Source organism: Anomalospiza imberbis, chromosome 4, assembly GCF_031753505.1.
Source record: "Anomalospiza imberbis isolate Cuckoo-Finch-1a 21T00152 chromosome 4, ASM3175350v1, whole genome shotgun sequence".
Taxonomy (NCBI): Eukaryota; Metazoa; Chordata; class Aves; order Passeriformes; family Viduidae; genus Anomalospiza; species Anomalospiza imberbis.
The window spans coordinates 55,631,138-55,651,999 of NC_089684.1; the positions used below are offsets into that span (position 1 = coordinate 55,631,138).

At 36.9% G+C, this 20,862-nt stretch overlaps 1 protein-coding gene across 3 annotated transcripts in view; it reads left to right on the forward strand.

Annotated features, from left to right (window-relative positions):
• The window catches only part of STX18 (syntaxin 18), a 58,027-nt gene that overhangs the window by 20,911 nt on the left and 16,254 nt on the right, over nucleotides 1-20,862 (forward strand). For 2 of the 3 annotated variants that reach the window (XM_068188671.1, XM_068188670.1), the window contains exon 2: nucleotides 12,286-12,353. In XM_068188671.1, coding sequence (XP_068044772.1) covers nucleotides 12,286-12,353 — 68 coding nt within the window. Of the gene's footprint in view, nucleotides 1-12,285; nucleotides 12,354-18,150; nucleotides 18,294-20,862 lie in introns of all 3 variants that reach the window. The other variant, XM_068188672.1, reaches the window with a different exon arrangement.

Genomic DNA, 20,862 nt, shown 5'->3' on the forward strand with positions numbered 1-20,862 from the left:
AGTTAACTCAGAGACAGGAACAGATTGTTGTAGTTTGAGGTGTCTTGCATGGTCTTGCAAAGTTCACTTCAATGAGTCTCTTTTGGCATTTGTATTGCAAGCCAAGCTTTGTTATGCCCATGTTACCCTTGGTTTGGCTGAGTCTCCTACATCATTCTCTCTTACAGAGTGAGAAGGAGACCATAAGCTCATATCCTCTTGAGGTTTTCAGAGTTTGTGCTCCGGCTTATGAACAGTTACTAGACACTTTGAACAGTTAATAGAAACTTTTGGCTTTTAAGCAGCTTAATTTTTTTTCTTTCTCTTGTTTGGTAAAGCATTCATCACTGTATAATAGATAGAACAAATGAGTTCACAGTTTAGTTGTAAATAAGGCTGAACTTTATTAGTTTTTTCATTACTTTCCTGATATGATTTGATTATTTCCTATTGATATGGTCAAGGAAGGCTTACATGGTGACTTACATACAGGTTATATAACCACCACAAGTGCCACAGAATAGTATACTGTAAAACATACAGGAATTAGAGAAATTATCTGTTAAACTGTATTTTTTTGATAAAGTTTCCTTTTACTGTTACTTCAGTACTTTCCACCACTTTACATGGCTATGACAGATGTTCCCACAGGAAACTATTTCAGTCTATTGTGATGTGAATTTTTTTTCTAGATTTTGGGCTATGTTTTTTTTTAAATTTTATTTTACATTGTAAAATACATCAGTGTTTCCTCATGTGAACTTCAAGTTCTTTTCCTTGCTTTTTGAAAATACAAAAAATGCTGTTGCTCTTTTAACTCTTACTTAACTGACCTATAAATCCTGAATTAGTTTAACCTTGAATTTCTTTATGTGGCACAGTTGTTGTTGAGGGTCAGCATGCTGGAATATTTCAGGCAAACTTCTGAATACTCAGTCTATAGGAACCACTATTTCTGAACATTTTTTTTTAGCTATGCTGATATATGAAATGCTTTCCAGTTTGTGCATTTTTATTCTTCTCTGCTATTCCCAAACTTTTTATATACGAAACTCATAAAAATTTTTGTACTGTGTTCCTGTTGGCCTTGCAATGTCCAAGCAGTTTCTCATGATTGCTCACATCATTAAAGATGTTTCATATATTTATTTTACCTTTTTAAATCTGAAAATCCTTAGCTTCTTTTTTTTTAGTGATTGGCATTTATATCAAGTAAAATTAAAACTCAGATATCTGAAAGTTTTGTTCAAATTGCTTAAATGAGTATGATTAAGTTGTAAGAAGTAGCCCATCAAGTAAAATCTTACAATTACATACAAAGCTGTCTGTTGAATTAAAAAAACAGAAACTCAACTTTCATTTGCGATAGCACCGTTCTGATTTTCATTAAATAAATTATGTTTTACTCTATTTTGTTTAAACTCTAGATTAATTTCTATGGTTACAGCGGATATAAATCTCTAGATTGCCTTTAAAAGACAAGTCCTGTTTATTCAAAACAGAACTGACAGTCTCTTCTCAAGAGAAGCTATTACTTAATTTTATTTTTCTAAGTTTAAATGCTTAAAAATATTTGTAATGATACCCCAAAGGCATCATAAAAATGTAAAAATAATTATACTCTACAATTACCAAAATTACAGGAAGTGGACATTTAAAAAATCTTACTGAGATTCATGGCTGAGAAAAAGTGAAGCAGGAAAAGTGCCTTACTTCACAACTTGAAATCTTGTCAGGGATTTCTGCTTTCAGTGATTGAAAATACATGTTTGAATTGTCAGTATTACTCAGATGTGAGAGAATAGCATTGATTTCCCTTTTAATTACAGCTAAAACTTTCTCCTCACAAACTCTGCAAGTGCTTTCTAGAGAGAAATTTTTATATGACTATTTTTTTCAGGTAGAAATTATTCTGCCCATGGTGGAGGCATCTTTTTCATAGGCAAAATAGCTGGCAAATACCCCTAGGCAGATGCAAACCAGCATGAAAAGCATTTTGTGATGAGCAAATCCTGGGGCTCAGAGATACTTTTTTTGGACACTTCATGTGTTATCTTGGGAGTGTAATGGTCATTTGGTAGTTAACTTAATGGAAATATGGAAGGGCAATGTGCTCTAAACAAAGAGGTTCTTCTCTTGGACTTTGGTCATGTCAGAAGATTCTTGAGTGGGAGCAAGATAAGGTGTCTTTGTTCTGTGATGCTTTTAGTCCTGCTTGAGCTCTGATAAACTTCTAGCGCTTGCTGTAGAGTTGAGAACCTGTCATGGTTTGCCTTGATAGCAATTTATAAGACACTCAGAAAGGGACAGGATGAAGTGAATTTGATAGTAATTGGATTTCAGATTGACTGTTAGTATTCCTCTCTGGTCCAAGAGTTATTAAAAGGATTATCCTTTTTTAAATTTATTTAAGGCTGTATTTTTCCTCACCTCAGTTTGCTGTTATAAGGACTAGTGGAGAAGAGTTATTTTCCCCAGGGATGGAGGAGGTATTTTTTTGTATGGTTCTGTTTCCTAGGTGTTCTAACAAAGGAGTAGTGGCTTGCTCAGAAAAGGCAGTAAAGCAGAACATTTGAAGTGGGGCAACGGAGGAGATGTGTGTGCCTGATGGAGAGGCTCTGTCTGGGTTTCCTGAGGATGTGAACGCCTCTCTCAGTGTGTCACTCGCTCTGCATCAACCATGGAAGGACTTACAGCGACCAGGGCCCAGGAAGTTCCTGCCATTTAGAGCAGAGGATCCAGCTCTTGGGGTTTCCTGTTACAGGAGAAACGGGGCAGAAAGAGCCCTTTGTCTTACTTTTTCTGCTGATACCATAAAGCACTTGGATTATAATCTTAATATGTACAGAACTGGTTTATTCCAGTATATTTATTATCAGGCTTTTATGCCTGATCTAGATATGGTATTTACATAAGGATTCATAATAATCTCATTTCTCACTGGGTGTTTTTCTTGGTGTTTTAGTGGGGGAGAAACTTACTTGGTATAAAGGCTAGAGCAACCACTGAAGTAATGTTCAGTCTGTATAATAGAAATTAAGGTGTTGAAACAAAGTATATTGTACAAACGATGAAAATCCAGGAAAATACTTGCCCCTCTGAACAGTATTTGACAAGACTTGTAGGATTTTGAGACCGAATAGGTGTTGTGTCAGTTCGTGCTCTGTATCAATGGATGCATGAATTTAAGTACGCCGAAAATGCAGAGCTCGGAGTGGGAAGGAAGGGCCTGGCAGAGAGGGGCCGCGGAGCCTGAGCGAGGCTCAGCTCTGGCCGCGGCTTCAGGGAGCGCAGCCGCCGCGGCGGCTCGGCCCCGGCCCCTGTCCCGGGCTCGGCCCCGGCCCCTGTCCCGGGCTCGGCCCCGGCCCTTGTCCCTGTCCCGGCCCCGGCCCCTGTCCCGGGCTCGGCCCCTGTCCCGGGCTCGGCCCCGGCCCTTGTCCCTGTCCCGGCCCCGGCCCCTGTCCCGGGCTCGGCCCCGGCCCCTGTCCCGGGCTCGGCCCCGGCCCTTGTCCCTGTCCCGGCCCCGGCCCCGGCCCTTGTCCCGGCCCCGGCCCCTGTCCCGGGCTCGGCCCCGGCCCTTGTCCCTGTCCCGGCCCCGGCCCTTGTCCCGGCCCCGGCCCCTGTCCCGGGTTCGGCCCCGGCCCTTGTCCCGGCCCCGGCCCTTGTCCCGGCCCCGGCCCCTGTCCCGGGCTCGGCCCCGGCCCTTGTCCCGGCCCCTGCCCCGGGCTCATCCACTGCCCTGGGTTCAGCTCCTGCGGTGCCCTGCAGTGGCTTTACGGTGAAGCAGATTCAGCTTGGTCCCAAGGTGAATCACATGCACATGGAACTCTTTGAATTGCACTGCAAAAACCTTTCAGAAAATCAAAAGATTTCGTAATGATGGTCAGAAAGAGTAACTATTTATTACTGAGTATGAGACAGGACACCTCTTTATATCGTAGAACATCTTTCAGTCAAGAAAATGTAGTATTAAAATGAGCTCAGACTGTGAGAACAAGGGACAAGGAAAATATCTCTTACAGAAAGACTCAAGCAACGTTGAATGCAGTTACTGAAAGGTTGTAAATGGAACATTTTCAGCAGCAGTGGTAACGGCCAATTATTTCAAATACATATTTTGACCAATTTCCTTGTATCTCTCAACCAAAACATTCCCCACAATTGTTGTGGGGTATGTATTTAGTCAGTGAGGTTTTGGATGATTGTGTAAAAATACAAATGTTAAAGAAAGTTAAGATTGGAGTTTAACAATAAACGAGAAGAAGGGAAATAGTTTTATTAAAATCAAATGTTGTGCTCTTCCTTTTTTTAATTGAAAGTATTTGTTGCTGCTGACAAGAAATGAAAACTGGTTACTAAAACCATTTAGCATGATGCTACATTGTAGGAAGCCTACTGTTAATTTTTCAGGTCATCTCATGTTCTTAATGACTGTCTACAGACCATTTTCAGAATATCTGGATGTGCTTCTATATATGATGCTGTCAAACCAACATGTTCCCACAAGAGCTAAGGAAACAGTGAGAAAACTAACGCAGACCTCTATCTTAAAGTCTGTGTGTGTTGCATTTTTCTGGTTCAGAGTTGAAATTCAGTCTTTGTAAGTAATTACCGTAAAAAATAAGACTTTTTTTCCCTTCTGTTTACAAATGCCTGAAGTACAAAGCATTAAAAACAGTTTTAAGGTTATACAATATATTTGAGGATAATGTCCTAAAAAAAAAAAAAAAAAAATCAGTGACTTCCAGGTAATTTTTCTATGCAGGTAGAGTTTGCTGTCAATACCATACACATTTTTAAAACATTTATCAGCCTTATCCCCACATAACACTCCAGTGAAACCTTCATGCAGTGATAATACTGGGTACTTTCAGTCTTTATTGTGGTCAGTGGGGAACTGGAGTTTTTGAGCTCTTGGATCTTAATTTTGTTTGACTCTTATTAGAAGAGTCTTGAAAGACAGATGTTAGCAGTTGTGTCACAAAATTGCAAGAATAATTTTTCTTGATATATTTGACTCAGTCTTACACTAACTCTGGATTATTATTCTGGAAAGCATAGTAAGATGAAATGTGAGATTTTTAGGCTGATAGTCAGTTATTGACTATCAAATCTTCCATTGCGGGTAATTAACAATGAATAAAAAATAAAATAACAAAATGCAGATCTAAAGTGCACTTCAGAGGCAAAGTATTTAAATGTAAACTGATAATAGCATAAATCAGTGAGAAAAATTTTGAACCGCAGACAGTATATATAAAAATATGTTAAGAAAGGCAAGAAATAAAAAACCCCAACATTTAAAAAAACAGTTTAGAGCCAGCTGGGGTTTTTTTGTTTGTTTTAATGTACAAGACAGTGCTTTTTTACTTTTTCCTTTTTTACAGTCTGATATTAAGCAAAATGAAGTGTTTTCTACTCCAGACCAGGTGTCAGGAAATTGGCTTTGCTTCTTACTGCAGTTTAAAGGTTTCTTAATCGCTTTGTTAATGTGCACCAAATCCTGCGTGTGGTATTCTGCAGACAGGTTTTAACTTCCAGTATTCCATAATGACTAATCAAATCTTCTGTCATGATTCCTTAAAATTTTGCTTTCTTTTTATATAAAAAAGTGTTGTTTTAAATTAGAAAAATAATGATAATATTAAAACTATTTTAAAATTTCGTACCATCTTTTCCTTGAAGTTTCAAGTAGCTTTACTCCTCCTTTTCATGGCTTTTAATTCAGTTAATTCAGTTTTGAATGTTCTTTTCCCATATACTACACATTTTGTTAATATGACCCCCCCATTCTTGGTTAATTCCTTTGCATCAAATGCAAGACTACTAATAAAATGCAATAAAAAATGTTCCTCTGCCCGTTGCTGTAATATATATGCTGATGTAAAGCAGAAACTGAACAAAGTCACAATTTTCCTGAGATTAGAGGTAGCCAGGCTGGCTGTCTCCCCGCTTCCAGCTCCGGGCCACCCCCACGCCACAGTTTAGATATTATTTGCTCTTTTGGATCTCAGATTACGAGAGCAATTGATCTGCGTGACCTATTTTAGAAACTTTCACGTTTGCTGGGGAAACCTAAACCAAATGTATCCCCTCAAGAGACAAATCAGCGGCAAACCGGCCCGGCTGACGTGAGGCAGGCAGCGTGTCCCTCGGCAATCCTGGGCGCACAGCTCCACCCCACGGCGTGCTGGGAACTCGCCTCCAAATCCTTCCAAGAAAGTCTTCACACCGTTCAGTTCACAGTTCCGGCTCCCGATTCAAACTTTGGGTTAATTTAATTACTTTTGTCTCTGTTACATTTCACTGGACCACTGAATTGTATAATTTCCTCTTTTGAAGGTTCCAGTTCTGAAATGTAGAATCCAAGTAACAGTACTTTAAAAACAAAAGTCTTGTCAGTTCTTAGCAACATCCAGCAAGAGCCTGGGTTGATTCAATGGGCTGACAGTGCGTAAAATATAACCAAGATAAAATATAAGGCCTGTCCTGTGTTGTATTTTTAAAAAGTTCATCTATCTAACCAAAGGTAGTTTGTACTGAAAAGGTTCTCTATAGGAGTAATTTCTGCATCAAAACGTTTCTCACTAGTTTTCAACTGTAATAGTTTAAGTAAGAGCTGAAGTGCTTATTTAAAAATTTATTTAATATAAATTTTGTTTCCATTTATAGTATCTTTTCTGTTTAGGTTTTTACTCCAGACTTCTGAAAACACTTACCTTCATTACACGCACTAACCATGGAAAATTTTCTTTTTTTTTTCTTTTTTTTTGTAACTTTTTGTTAATATAACTCCAGCACTGGAAAAACAAGTTTATGTTCTTACACTAATTACTGTATCTCCTAATACTGAGACTGTACCTTTTTTAGTCAGAAACATGCAGTTCCTGTTCATAAGCTAATGCCTTACTGAAATTCAGAATTTCTCTTGAAATAGGCAATGGGTTTGTTCAGCTTGACTATATGTTTGGAGCTGAAAGCATGATAGGTGTCTGTTTATTAATATTATAACAATCTTAAATTTTACACTTTTCATCAAGGGGCTTGAAGAATATAGTCACCTTTTAATGAATCTATAGATGGAATCTATTTAGGTGAGACATTGGGGATAATATTTTTCAAACATATTGGAAAATTAAATGTAAAATTTTGTTTAGGGTATTTTTCCCCTGTTTTTAGGGATAGTATGGCACTATAGTCAGCAGTACTTGTTAGTGCTGCTGAATCAGTAGTACATACCATGTCTCTCACAACTTCTACAAAAGCCTTTCTATTATGTTTTGGTTTTAAGTAATTTTTAAAGTTTTTTTTTAACAAAGTGCACCTTTTAAAAAATTCAGAGTGACAATACAGTGTGAAGTGTAATAGTTTTATATGGTAGGAAATAGTTGTTCAGTGTTCTGATGGAAGAGTAAATTTGATAAAATGCTATATTTGTTCAGTGAAAATGACTATTCAGCATGGTTGAATTCTCTGTACAATATGTCACGGGAACCTACTCCAATCATTTTAATCGTAAACAATGCTGCTGCTCCTTGCAGTGGGTTAAACGCATGCAAATTGGACCCTACTGTTTCATGAGTGATCAATTCTTTGTTGGGAGTGGAAAGAAATGCTGTATGTATTGCTAAGAGACTGGAGGAAGCCTAGTCAGCGTCTTCGTTCTAAAGCCTCTGCGTCTCATCAAGATGCTGCTTTGGAGGCAATGCTTTCCTGTTTCTCATCTTTTTAAATAACTTAGCCTGCTCTGAAATCATTAGAAAAATCTCTGAACAGAGGAACATCTACCATTTCTAGTGCAGGCCCCAAGTATAAATAGAGCTATGCATGCCACCTGTGGTAGCAGATGGCAGCCATTCACAGCTTCCTTTTGTGTCGGACCTGCATTAGATGCAATAATTGCTTTTATGTTTTAATAAGAGTTGTTTAAATAATCTCTATTGGCAAAAAAACACAGATATATGTGTTAAAGAGACAGTTTACAGTGAGGCTCAAACTGGAACCTAAAGTAACTTTTAAAAAGTCACGTTACAGGCTTTAATGTGAATTTATAGTGTTTTTCACTTGCATGATGTTGATGCTTTTGTTAGCCACATAGTGGCAAACTGCTGCTGCTTCACTGTAGAGAATCAATTGGGTTTTCATGATTAGAAGTACAGTCTGGAGTTTTAAAATAACACCTGGAGTTTCCAGATTCAGTACCTAAGCTTAGGAGGCTATCATGTTGAATTTTTTTAGGTTGTAATTAAACATACCTTATCCAGTCATGGCAGATACATCTTGTAGGAAGTTCCCTATTAGTGCTATTCAGCTCCTGCCCTGCCTTGTGCTGATACAGGTATTTGGGGATCTGAAATGAAAGAAGCTAATTCTTTCCAGAAGATTAATTTGGAAAAAAAAGTCATTTCAGTGTTTTGGGGTGTGATATTGACCCTCAAGGGAGTGTGAGTAGGAATGGGAAGAGAAGAGGGAGAGCCTGGAGTTTCCTAAGTAGCCTTCATTGTTAGAAGGAACATAGCCCACCGTATTCTGGAAGTGCACAGAAGCTCATGAAGATGCTGTTGCTGTAATGAGGTAACTGGTGCTCACAGTATTGTGAGGAAAGGTATTTTATTCCCTGATTCCCTTAGAAATGTCAGTTATTGGGAAATTCAGCAGTGTTCTTCCCTTTAAGTTTAGTTGTTATGTAGTGCAAAAGTGCTGCAACTACGAAGGGCTTTTCTTTAAGTCCTCCCATCTCTATGGGGGTGGGGGAGAAGGAAGGAAATAATTTCTATATTTCAGGGTTGAAGGAAAGGCTTATTTCTCTGCTGCAGACTTTGGGAGAAAAAGGAAGTCAATTTCCAGATGCAGAGAATGAGAATGATGACGAGAGGCCCATACTCAGATGTGTTTGTTCTTCTTCAAATTGCTCTCATCTATCCTTTTGACACCTGTGTCAACTGGTGGTAAAAATGTTTTGAAAACAGGCTTGTAGAGCAAATTGGAAGTTGCAGTTATGATGGATGGGTAAATGGAGTGGAAAAATGGGTGTGCTGAAATGCAAGTGGGATTTAAAATTCTACTAGAATTTAAAATAAATCTAGTACTTGAAAGATTAATTAAGAGAAGATACAGAAATTTATCCCAGAGGCGGTGAAAGGCAGGGTGAGAAAGACAGACTAGCCAAGAAAACCGTGGCAAGAAGGGAAGACTTTTTTTACAGAGATAAAGTTAGGTTTGGCCAAGTTCACAATGAGTTGCTAATGGTATTAAAAACCCTCCTAAAGTTAAAATATTTTTCAGCTGTTTTAATAAAAATAAAATTAGCAAAAAGTGTGAATTTGTCATGCATTTGGAGTATAAATGAGGAATGGTTTAGTCATGGACTCTAGACTAAATTAATAAGGAAAAAGCCATAGACCAGTGGGATGCAAGATACATAACTGGGATCTAGAAAAAATAGTAGGAAAAAAGGTGTTTCCAGCAGAAATAGTTACAAAGTAACCAACATCACACAATGGTTTTCTAGTAATTTGCATTGGAAATGGATGGATTCAAAGTGGAACAAATTCAGAGGAAAACTGTGGGTTCTGCAACTTCAGAACTGTTTTGTGAGAAGGAGATAAAAGCTTGGGATTATTTGTCTGGGCTACAGAAGATAGATAGATAGATAGAATGAATTATTGACAGTAAAGTCAAATACACATGCAGGGAAACAGAACTTTTAAGGGTAAGGACCATCCTGAAGCAAGAAGAGATGTATAGAAATTTGTAATCAGTAAACCTGGAAATTAGGCAATAATTTGACAGTAATAAGAGCAATAGGCTTCTAATAAAGCCACTCAGTTGTAATAGGGAGAAGCTTTATTCCCTTTAGGCTGAAGCTTGATAACTTCGTAAAGAGTGTATGGTGGGCCTCTGATGGCACCAAAATAATTGCAAGTTGATGATACTGGAGATATCTTCAAGATTTTGTTTGTATAATGAGGGTTATTTTGTGTCTACAAAAGTTCAAGCATCATACAGAAAACCAATCAATTTTGTAAAATAAAATTAGCATTCCCTCCCTTTAATACTAGTGAGACCTTCTTTTTAATAAAAAAAGTTTTTGTTCATATGGTTATGACAAATTGAATTCAAGGCTATGCCATTAGTACATGGTAACAAAAGTTGAAAGAAATATCTGCAGTGCAGGATTGCAGAAGATGCTGTTAGAATTCAAGAGAAACTAAAACAAGAAGTCTCACTTCTGATGCAAATCTTGGGAACTAAGAGCTCGATGTGAGTATGGGCATAATAGTGTCATTCTAAATTCATGAAAATAGCTTTACAAATGAAGGAGAGGCAAAGTGGGGTCAGTGCAATTCAAACACATGATGACAATTTTAGCCTAAATAGAATGCTCTTTGTGACTAGATGAATTAATTACTGTAAGACAGTGCTCTTGCTTGTCATTCTGATTCTTTCTGCTTGTTAATCACTCCTAAATTGTAACTATTGCAGTAATATTAAGATTTATTGCTTACAAAACTTTGCTTATCTATATTCTAGTTTAGTATTTTCTCATGCATTAATGTAAATGTTTTGGAATGTTTCTTATTTTACATTTGTTTTGTCCTATGTAGTACTTTCTTTCTGCCTGTTAAGTATTATTGTTCCACTGGAACACTGTATAACTGTTTTAGATGTTTTGCTTTCATAGTCAAGCTTGATTTATCTATTCAGCAAATTTGATGACATACCAAGTCTGAGCTGAGAAAGAGATTACTGTACAAATAATAAGTTCAAGTGGTGATGAGAAAGAACATCTGTAGAATGGTTTTGCTTACTCTTTGTGCCTCATTGGTCTTGGAGAAATTGCAGTATTTCCCTTCTTGCTGTGTAGAATGGTGCTAACACACTTTGGGAAACTCCTGAAGGTACTGACAGAACTCATTTTGCTATGAATGGGATGAAATTTCTTGTGATAATCACACAAAATACTTGAGACATGAAAACTGGGAAAATCCTTATCCAGTATGATGAATTATAGTAAAACTGAAACAGAGCAAATAATACAGAAATGAAGACTTACTTATTTGCACAAGGAAACACTTATCCTGAGTTGTACAAATTACTGGGGTTTTAATAAGTGCATTTTTTCCTTGCACTTTTTTTCAAAGTGCTGCTTTTGAAAAAAAAATTGGGGGAATTAATCTTCTATTTATCCAAACTATTCTGTTCTTTCTCTGTGGTTTTTTTTGTTTGTTTAATTGCAAAGATCATTTGCATGAAAATGGGATTTTAAGACTAGAACAGTTTCTGATACTTTTTCCCAGATACATGGAGTAAACTGTGTTTATTGTAAATGAAAACAACTTCTGTTTTGTAAAATGCCTTGCATGGTTTGTTTACACAGAATTATTAATCAATATTTGAGAATATTGCTTTAAAAGTTGCCTCAGAAAATATATACTGCTAATGTATAGAATTCTCTTCCCTTTTCCCCCTCCCCATCATGTCTTCTCATTTCTCTGGTGAACTACACTTCTGTAGTTCCTCCATTCTCTAAAATAAGCAGCATCTTATGCTATACCACATCTTTTAAATTAGACTGAAGTTTTAAAAAGTTGATTCAGATTTTTTTTCTGGCTTTCAAAAAAATCATTGTAAAGATTTCTTTAAAAAAGAAAATAAAGTGATTTATAGTAAAAGTTATCCAGAATGAGGTGGAAATTCAGAAATGGAAATTAGATTGGGATGTATGATCTGGTAAAGCTTGCTCATGGTTATCAGATAGTAGAGATACTACTTTAGTTTGGGCACAGACTGGTCACTGTATTAGGGCAAAAGTAGAAGGGGAGAGTCAGTACCTTGCCATACAAGTTTTTATAGCTGGACTTAAATATGTATATCTGATCAGTAAAGAGTTGAAAAATTTCTTATGTGGTCTTCCAAAATGAATTCATTTCCAGAGTGTACATAAAATTCGGGAGTCATTAAATTCTGGATTGACAATATAGATAATATTTTATGTTACCATGTTTAATATTTTTAATGTTTAACATTGTAGTTATATTTACTGTTTAGTTTATGTTTTTTGGGAAGAAGACATGAATTTTTACTACTGTTCTCCAAGCTGGACCTTCATACAGCAGATCTGTTTTAGATTATTTTTATGTATTGACTGCTTGGAAAATGTGAAAATTCTAGTAGAAAAGAGTAAATTTTATTTTTCTGTTTAGTTATACAATTAGAAATTTATGAATTCATGTTTGAAGTGTGGAATACTGAACTTCAAATATAAAATAATCTGAAATTTAATTATGATTTCTATTAATTTAGATTTCTCATATTGGAAAGCTGAAAGATTTTCTTCTACAACACAGAAAGGATTACATTAATGCTTACAGGTAAGTGTGCACTGTGTTTAAATGTGTTTATCTATTATCTCTTATTTATTTATTTATTTATCTTAATGCTTATAAAGTGAACAGCTTTAAAAGCTATAGACTAAAACCAAAACGAGATTGTTATTAATTGGCTTACTGTGAACCAGATGGAGGAATAAGATGGAGGAATAGTGCTGTCACAAGAAAACAGGGCGCGTGAATAAAATGAGGATCAGAATTTGAAGATGATTCAAAACGGCTGTATCTGTTTACTTGTTGGTAGCTTTAGTAGTAGGATTTTTAGAAGATTAAAATACAAATTTACTAGTTGGTGTTTGTAAGAAAAACTTAGTATCTTCTGGTCTGCAGATACTAAGTCAAGTTATCAAAAGATGTAAATGGTAGTGCAGCCTGTATTTTGGTTAACGGAGTACAAATCATTGTAGCATTTGAGAAATGTAAAATTTGCTTTGTAGTGAAACTTTGTTTGATGAAAACTGGGTGAATCAGCCCTGTCTGTGGTCCAGTTCTGACACAGCCCTGACTAAAGCTGAGCTGTTTCTTCAGTCAAGGTAGATAAAATGCAGCATAAAATAATTTTGGGTTAAAAACTTCCTAGGTACCAAATAGAAGAGCTGTCCAGACAGATACCCTTTCCCCAGGGAAAGACAATAAACATAGATGAGCCAGCTGTTATTTCATTTCTTAGGCTCAGTCCATGTTGGAGGAGCAGTTTTTCTGAGAAACAACTCTAATCCTGAAAGGGTCTGTCACAGTAACAGCAATACTACCTCATCAGTGAAATCAAAGTGTGTTCTGAGTAAGTTATCAGGAGACTTCTGGCACCCTTTTTTGTCTCCACAAGAGTTTAAAAGATGTATTTTGTTATTTTGAAAACAAAACAAAAAAGGAAGATGGCTTCTTTTATAAGTGAGAGGCCGTGGGAGCTGTTCAGTCCATGCTGATGAAAATGCTGCTCGGGGTGTGCACAGTTCTGTGTGTGAGGTGGATCAAGGATGCTGTTTCCAAGGAGCAAGCAGAAGTAGTGCTCAGCTCCGTGTTATGACTGGCTCTCTGCTTTTCAATGCCTGTAGGAATAGGGCATGAGCAACACTAGGTGGAGCCAGCAATTTAATGCTGACAAAACTGCATGTACTGTGTGAAAACTTTATGTACATTCAGAGGTTGAGAAACTGCAAATAATACCTGTAAGAGGGGTCAGTAACAGTTAAATTTTGGGTAGTATTTGTATTTTATTAACAGTAGTGTGCATAAAATGGAAGTGGTTAGAGTGAAAATATGCCCAGGTTATTTGGATTCCCAGAAGTTTTTAATGTTCTTTTTGTAAACAAGTTGCAACAAGTTATCATGGTATTTCTCAGTGCTTTTCACCTTCCTTTCCCCCCACCCAAGTGTTCATTAAGGAGAGGAAAGAAGTGTCATTTACTCTATTAAACAGTAAAATAATGCTGCAGATCTCATCTGTGATTGCAGTTGATTTTGTTCTTAATGGTCAAACTTAAATTGCTTATGTTTAATTTGACATTAAAATGTCAAATTCCATATTAGATTACTTGTGCTGTTCTACTTCATGGATGCAAAGAGCATCACAGCATCCATGCTGTCAGTCTTGCAGTCTTAGCAAATGCCTCAGTCACTCAAGGCAGCAGTTAACAGCTCTTCAGTATTTAAGTAATGGGGACAGTTTTTGAAAAATTTAATACTGAAAGGCTGTGCTGAAATTTATGTAGGAGATGTCAAATTTCATTAAGAAAATTATTACTCTGTATTTTGTCAGTCCTGCTGTTTGTTTTCCCAACTATAGCACAATGTGTTGGTGAAATTGAGCCTTTGAGTTACCAAGTTGTATTATTGTGTGCCTTTTAAAACTTCATTATGTGTTACAACCGGATTCTTGATTGCTTCTTCGACATTACCTTTGAAGACTATGAATTCTTTAATAATGGAGTTTTTATTGTTGGCATATGTGAAACATCCTGCTATAGAGGGTATGTCTTTAATTCATTTTTAGAGGAAAATTTTTAGCAATGAGAAAGTCAGTTGGAAGAGTGGTTATTTGAAACCAAGGCCCTGACCTATTTTATCAAACTTAACTACTTAACTGAAATACCTAACTGAAATACCTAAAGTGACTTAGTAATTGCTTATTCATTTACTTTCTTCTTGATTTGGCTATTACCTACAAAATATCTAAGTGGCAAAACACATTAAGTTCTTGATGTAGTGATCTAAGTTTGCTGGTTTATGGGCCACTGCACCTTTATCCTCTCCTGTTTATTAGGATTTATTTCTTTTCTCTTACATGTAGGGTTTTTGCCTTCTGTGATAAGGAATTTTTTGTCATTGTTTTAACCCCAGCTGGCAGCTCAGCCCTAAAGAGCTACTCACTTACTGCCCCCTTAGTGGGATGGGGAAGAGAATCAGATGAGTAAAAGTGAGAAAACTTATGGGTTGAGATAAAGTGAGTTTAATAGGGAAAGAAAAAGCCAAATACCCAAGCAAAGCAAGGAATTTATTTACCATGGGCAGGCAGGTGTTCAGCCATCCCCAGGAAAGCAGGGCTCCATCACATGTAACAGTGACTTGGGAACACAAATGCCATCACTCCAAATATCCTCTCCCTTCCTCTTTTCTTTCCCTAGCTTCAGCAGAGCATGAAGCCATATGATCTGGAACATCCCTGTGGTCAGTTGGGGTCAGCTGTCCTGGATGTGTCCCCTCCCATTTCCTTGTGCACCCACAGCCTCCTCACTGGTGGGGTGGGATGCAGAGCAGGAAAGGCCTTGGCTCTGTATAAGCACTGCCCAGTACTTGCTGCTGGGAAGAAAATTCATTCTATCGTGAGCAAAACTGGTGCACACAAGTTGATCACTCTTCCTGGAAAGGAGAAGACAGGGACTCTTGAGTCCTGAAGTTGTTAACAAGATGTGGGCACTTTTCCATTTTTTCTTATTGAGCAATGACTCCTTTGAGATGAGGATTTCAGATGAGGTCCCATTTTTAGTATATTGACTGTTATACATTCTGTATTGTTCCTCTCAGTCCATTTGCTATAATGCTTTCCTACACTGCTTTTTACACTGTGCTAGGAGAGATCCCATCTTCAGTCTTTGGTAACTTGTCTGATGTCTCATCTGTGAACAACTTGTGCCTTTGCTTTTCATCATGAGCTCCTTCATGTTTTTGATCACTGAACCACCAAGACAATTCATATGTTTGTATTAAGTATACTTCAAGAAACTTAATTGTAGTGCCCTAACACCTGGAAATTTGAAATAATCCTCTTGGGATTCCTTCACAGCCTTCAGTTTCTCTGAATGATCTTTCAAGGTTTGGGCAGTTTAAAGACCAGTCATTATTCCTACTGTTTTAATGAGACACTGGAAAGGAATTGAGAGAATTCTAGATTTTTTTCACAGAACACCTTATACTTAAAAGAAAAATACTTGAGAGAAGAGCTTTCCATCTGGGACTATTAGACATCTAATTAATTGTGTTTTGCTACTGCAGAGATACTTATGTAGTTGATCAGTGTAGTGTAGATGACTTCTGAATAGAAATGTCACTTTTTCCACCAGAAAGGCTGCATGGGTGGCTTTTGATGTGTCTTCATTACATGCTTCTGTAGTCCTTCTATGCAGTTAAGTATTTGAACATTTGTTGTTAATTTCAAATAATACACCTGGAAAAATTATTAAAAAAATATCTTTCTGTCTTAAAAATAATGTTAGTGCCCAGTAATTATGCCTCCTGCCCTAGCATTTCTCTGTCTTAAGCATTTCTCTGTCTCAAGGTAATAAATCAGTTGCATAGTTTGCCGCTTAATAGAAAATCGTTGAATGCTTACACAGCATTGTGTGGAGAGCATTTCCTTGTATTTAACAATAGAAGAAGTAGTCATTAAAGGACTCTTAAAATAGTGTTTTACTGACTCCTGTACAATGCTAGGCTGCATTCTCTTCTTCCCTTAGTCACACTTTTACAAGAAGTAAGGCTTGCTTTGATGTATTGAGGTAGTAAAACACGTAGATGATCTATAAAGACTTGCTTCCTGGAGGAGTATATTTTTCTGTTCTCTAGGGAATTATTTTCAAATTATTTATCTTCTGTTTTTCTTTTTTAATTACTCTAAATTCATATATCACATTTCAGAAATAGTAATTTTTCATAGTAGCTTTCTGGAACATCCCAGCAATATTTTACAAAACTGAAAATTCTGATGCAAGTATGCCTGTATTGCCTATTCTAGTAACTGAGGCTTCCACACAGAATTAAAAGACCTATGTAAAAAACATGGAATGTTTTATCAATGAAATCGAGAACCTTTTAGCTTGGACTTATGTCAGACAGCATTTGGATGGAAAAAGGCAATAAATGAAAATGCATAAAACTTAGTTAAGTAAGAAATCAAACAATTTAAAATATACTAGATGCCCAAAGGGAAGAATGTGATGGCTGTATTTACAGCTAAGACTCGTATGGGTGCTTAACACATGGCTAGCATTTCTGTATGGATTTGCTAGACAATATCTGCAGGTGGTAAGTTGGGCAAATCTCTACTATTTTATAACTGATTTGTTTCTGCTTACTGCTTCTCTCTCTTTTGTAATACACTGTTGGAGGAAAATCAAATTTTTCTTCTTGAGTTGTTACCTTTATTGGATTAGTAAGCAGAAGATATTTTATGTACCAGCAGAATTACGAATTCCAGAAGCTAATGTAACATCAGCTTTGCTTCCTTGTGCTATGCCAGCAAAATAGAATCACAGAAATGTTAGGCTGAAAGGAGCATGGCTGAAACCATGGCTCTTTTTGGCTGAAACATTCAAAAAGAGAATGACTAGTGCTTTGCTTGCTTTTAAATATTCCTTTCAGTGAAGATTTCATATTCTCATTCTGCTTTTTCCTGTTTCCATATCCATGTTGCTAGAATAATGTGTCCCATTGTAATGATGACTTTTTATGCAACAGTATATTGTTGTTGTGTTTGGTTTATGATCCAATATGATCTCAGATGACTTTCTGAAGACCTGTTCCCTAATCAGTTGTTCCCCATTCTCTGTGGGTTCAGATAATTGTTCTTGCTGCAGCAAAGAGCTTCTGACTATTCCTTATTCAAATTCTTCATATCATTTCTCCAGGCAATATTGTTTGGAACTGAAGTCTTGTTCTCTTGATACAGTTTTAATTTGCTTAACTTTATGCCTCTGAAAGTTTAGTAAGTATATATTCCATTCTGCTGAGTTATTAATGTAGTATTAAATAGCATCAGATTCAGGACAAATGTCCTGAGTTGTGAAACACAACTCAGTATTTCCTTCTGTTTTGGTGTATAACAACCCCCAAGTTCAGCTTTGCAGTTTCACATTCATATGGTGCTTATTTCTTCTAATTAATCTGTTCTTCTCATTCATTTGTTCACTGGTGAGAATGTTATGTGAGATGATAACAAGAGCCACAGGAAAATACAGCAGTGATTGCTTTTCATCCATCCATAAGACCTGTTACTGCATCCCAGCAGTAAATTACACTGCTTATGACATACTACTGATACATCCTGGGTACTGGTAATCTTTTTGTTCTTTCCTAAGTGCTTAAATATTACTTATTTATTCCTATACTTTTCTAGACTGAGTGGTCTACAAGTCTTCTGCACTTTTTTTGTCCCTTTAACCCTATTTTCAAAGATAGTTGCTGACCTTCGTCTTTTTATCAATCTGTCATTTGCTTATTCTCTTCTAGTTCTTGGCAGTGAGGATACATCTTGTCATTTGATGTATTTCCCATTTTATTCCAGGGCTGGGTCTCCTGTCTCTGCACACTGTATGAATGTGCATACACCTGGGCTTTTTTGGAAGTTGGTTAGTTCCGTTCAAGAGCACAGCTTTGTCACACAGATAGGATGGATATGCACTTCACCAGGAGCCACTGCACCTTCAGGTACACTTGTGCTATGACCTGGTTCATGTAGCTCTCTCTCTCATACAGTTAACTCAGCAGCCTGTTCACTACTACATTATCTGACACTTGCAATTACTAATGATATCAGCAAAGAATTATGATCTTTTTAAAATGACAGAGGTATTAAATTTGGCCCAGATGATTTAGAATCAGTAAGCCAAAAGGAATAGTAACTGCAGCTTTCAACTGACATTCATGATGAAAGTTAGTGCAAAGAAAAAAAAAAGCAATAAACATCTAGAATTAATTCATACCCTGCATATAATTTTATTTCTCTATTGAGTAACAAGCCAAGACCACATTCTTAAGTGTTTCTTACAGTAATGTTTGCAGAGCAATCTCTTGTTATCAATGGCATCCCTTCCCAATTGTGCCTCCTGTACTTGATCCTTTTCTGATTGTGTCCCTGCATGCTTTGTTCCCTTAGATTTGTCAGTAGAAATCAGAACTAATTTGCGCTTTGAATTCTGATCTTTCTGTTTGAGCTCAACAAAGCTCAGTTGATCTCTCACTGTATTGCCTACTCTTCCCTTTCATCAAGGACAGAATTGCAAATTATAATGTAATTTCTGTATGAAAACTACTAGTTCATCTGAATTCTTCTCCTTTTTAAGTTTGCATTTTCTCTGCAATTTGACCTACTCATTTTTCTAGACTGATGAAATCTGCCTATTTGATGGTCACTGTCTTCATTGTACTCTTCACCCACTATTAAAAATCACAAACTGAGTTGCCTTCTAGCCCAAGTTTCTTTTGAAGTTTTCTCATACTGGCAAGGAAGAAAATCCAGAGGAACTTCTTTTCCTCTTTTCTCCATTCATTTTCTGTGCATATCTTGCTAATTATTCTGATTGCTTCTAAAAAACCTGATTTGCTCGGCCCTTTTTGATTTAGTGATGGAACAGTCCACTGCTGTGATACTGCCAATGCTCTTCTGAGCATGCATTTATATCTCTGACCTACAAGACACAGCTGGATTTTTTTCTGTTCTGTTGTTTTTTCTTTGATGTTTTTATGTGGTTTTGGTTTTCTTTGGCCTGTTTTATTTTAATGAATGGTTCCTGTTCCGGTAGAGGATGGTGATTAAATGAATTTTCACTATAATCTCCGTGTGCAGATTTACTGGGGAGTACGGTGGGGACTTCAGTACCCTCTTAGTACTAGTGGATGCCATATGTGTTCTGACATAATGGGATGTGATTGTATGACTCCATTCTTGCCTTCCCAAGGAGGTTGTGTTTCAGGTATCCTTCTCTCTGAGTGGCTTGACCAGCTCATGTTCAAAAGCACTGGTACCAGACACTATGTAAGCTGTAAGCAGTTACAAAAGGAAAAGTATTCTGTTTCTTGTTTACTGGATTAAGCTGCATTTTATTAGCTTTGAAGCTGTGAAACTACTATTTAACAATTTAATCTACCCTGTTTTTCTATCAGCAACTAGGAAAAGTAACTTAACAACTTGCCAGAGTTAAAAAGCTGTTGCAATTATCCTCAGTGTATCACTACACTACCACTAATTAAACTGTTAGTAAAAAATGAAGTGTGCCTGAGGCAAGTTTTTTCATATTTACTTCTAAGTCTGATTTAAAAGAAAATTCTGGTTTACGTTTTGTAATCTTTATTTTACGCTCTTATGTTAAAAAGTGCATGGAAAGTGTAGAGCTCTGCAAATACTACAAAGCTGGGAGGGGTACAAGAAGCTAGACATATAAACACAGGAACTTTGTATCCTGTTCAATCGCAGACCAGCCATAATTTATTATTGTAATTTGAAATAGAAGAGTGGAGTTTTTTCGTCAAGGAGCTGTCATACAGCTGTTACTCCATCCTTATTTCCCACCTAAATCTGTGTGCCCTAAAATGCTCAAGTAACTCTTTAGACTGAGCTCACTGAATGAGATTATGAATTATGTCATACCAAATGGTCTTAATGGTCCCCTTCTGTCTTGGCCTGTATGGAGATGGATGTAGGAATGGATTTCCTGGCTTTACACATGCTTAGATTTATAAATGGAAACACTACTAAGGAATAAAGAATATTTTTATGACATTTAGAGTAGCTTTAAACAGAGGGGGGAAAAAGCCCTGATATTTAGATGTCAAATACATGGCAGTTTTAGAAACAAACACATAAAATATAGAATATTATTTCTAATTAGTTTGTCTTACTGTTTGCTTGCTAATCTGTGCTTGTGTACTAGTGCCCGATAAGCAGAAACTAATTTTCAATTCAGATGAACAATATGCTGATTTTTTTATGTAAAATGTGGGATGGGTATGAGGAGATTTTGGTATAATACTCCAAGACTTCAGAATATACTTAAAGCTTTGTGGAGGAGATCTGGGCCCGTGCTTGCAGTACATTGATGATGCAGGAGGGAGCTGCTGGGTTTGTATGGGATGAGCTGATGAGACAGGGTTATGTGAACTGGTTGTGGGCTTTCCTGTGGCTGGGATTGCAGCAGACACAGGGGAGCTTGGCCATTATTGCAGTGAAGTGTGTAAGAGATCTCTAAGGATATCAGGCTAAATATTGAAGATCTTCTCT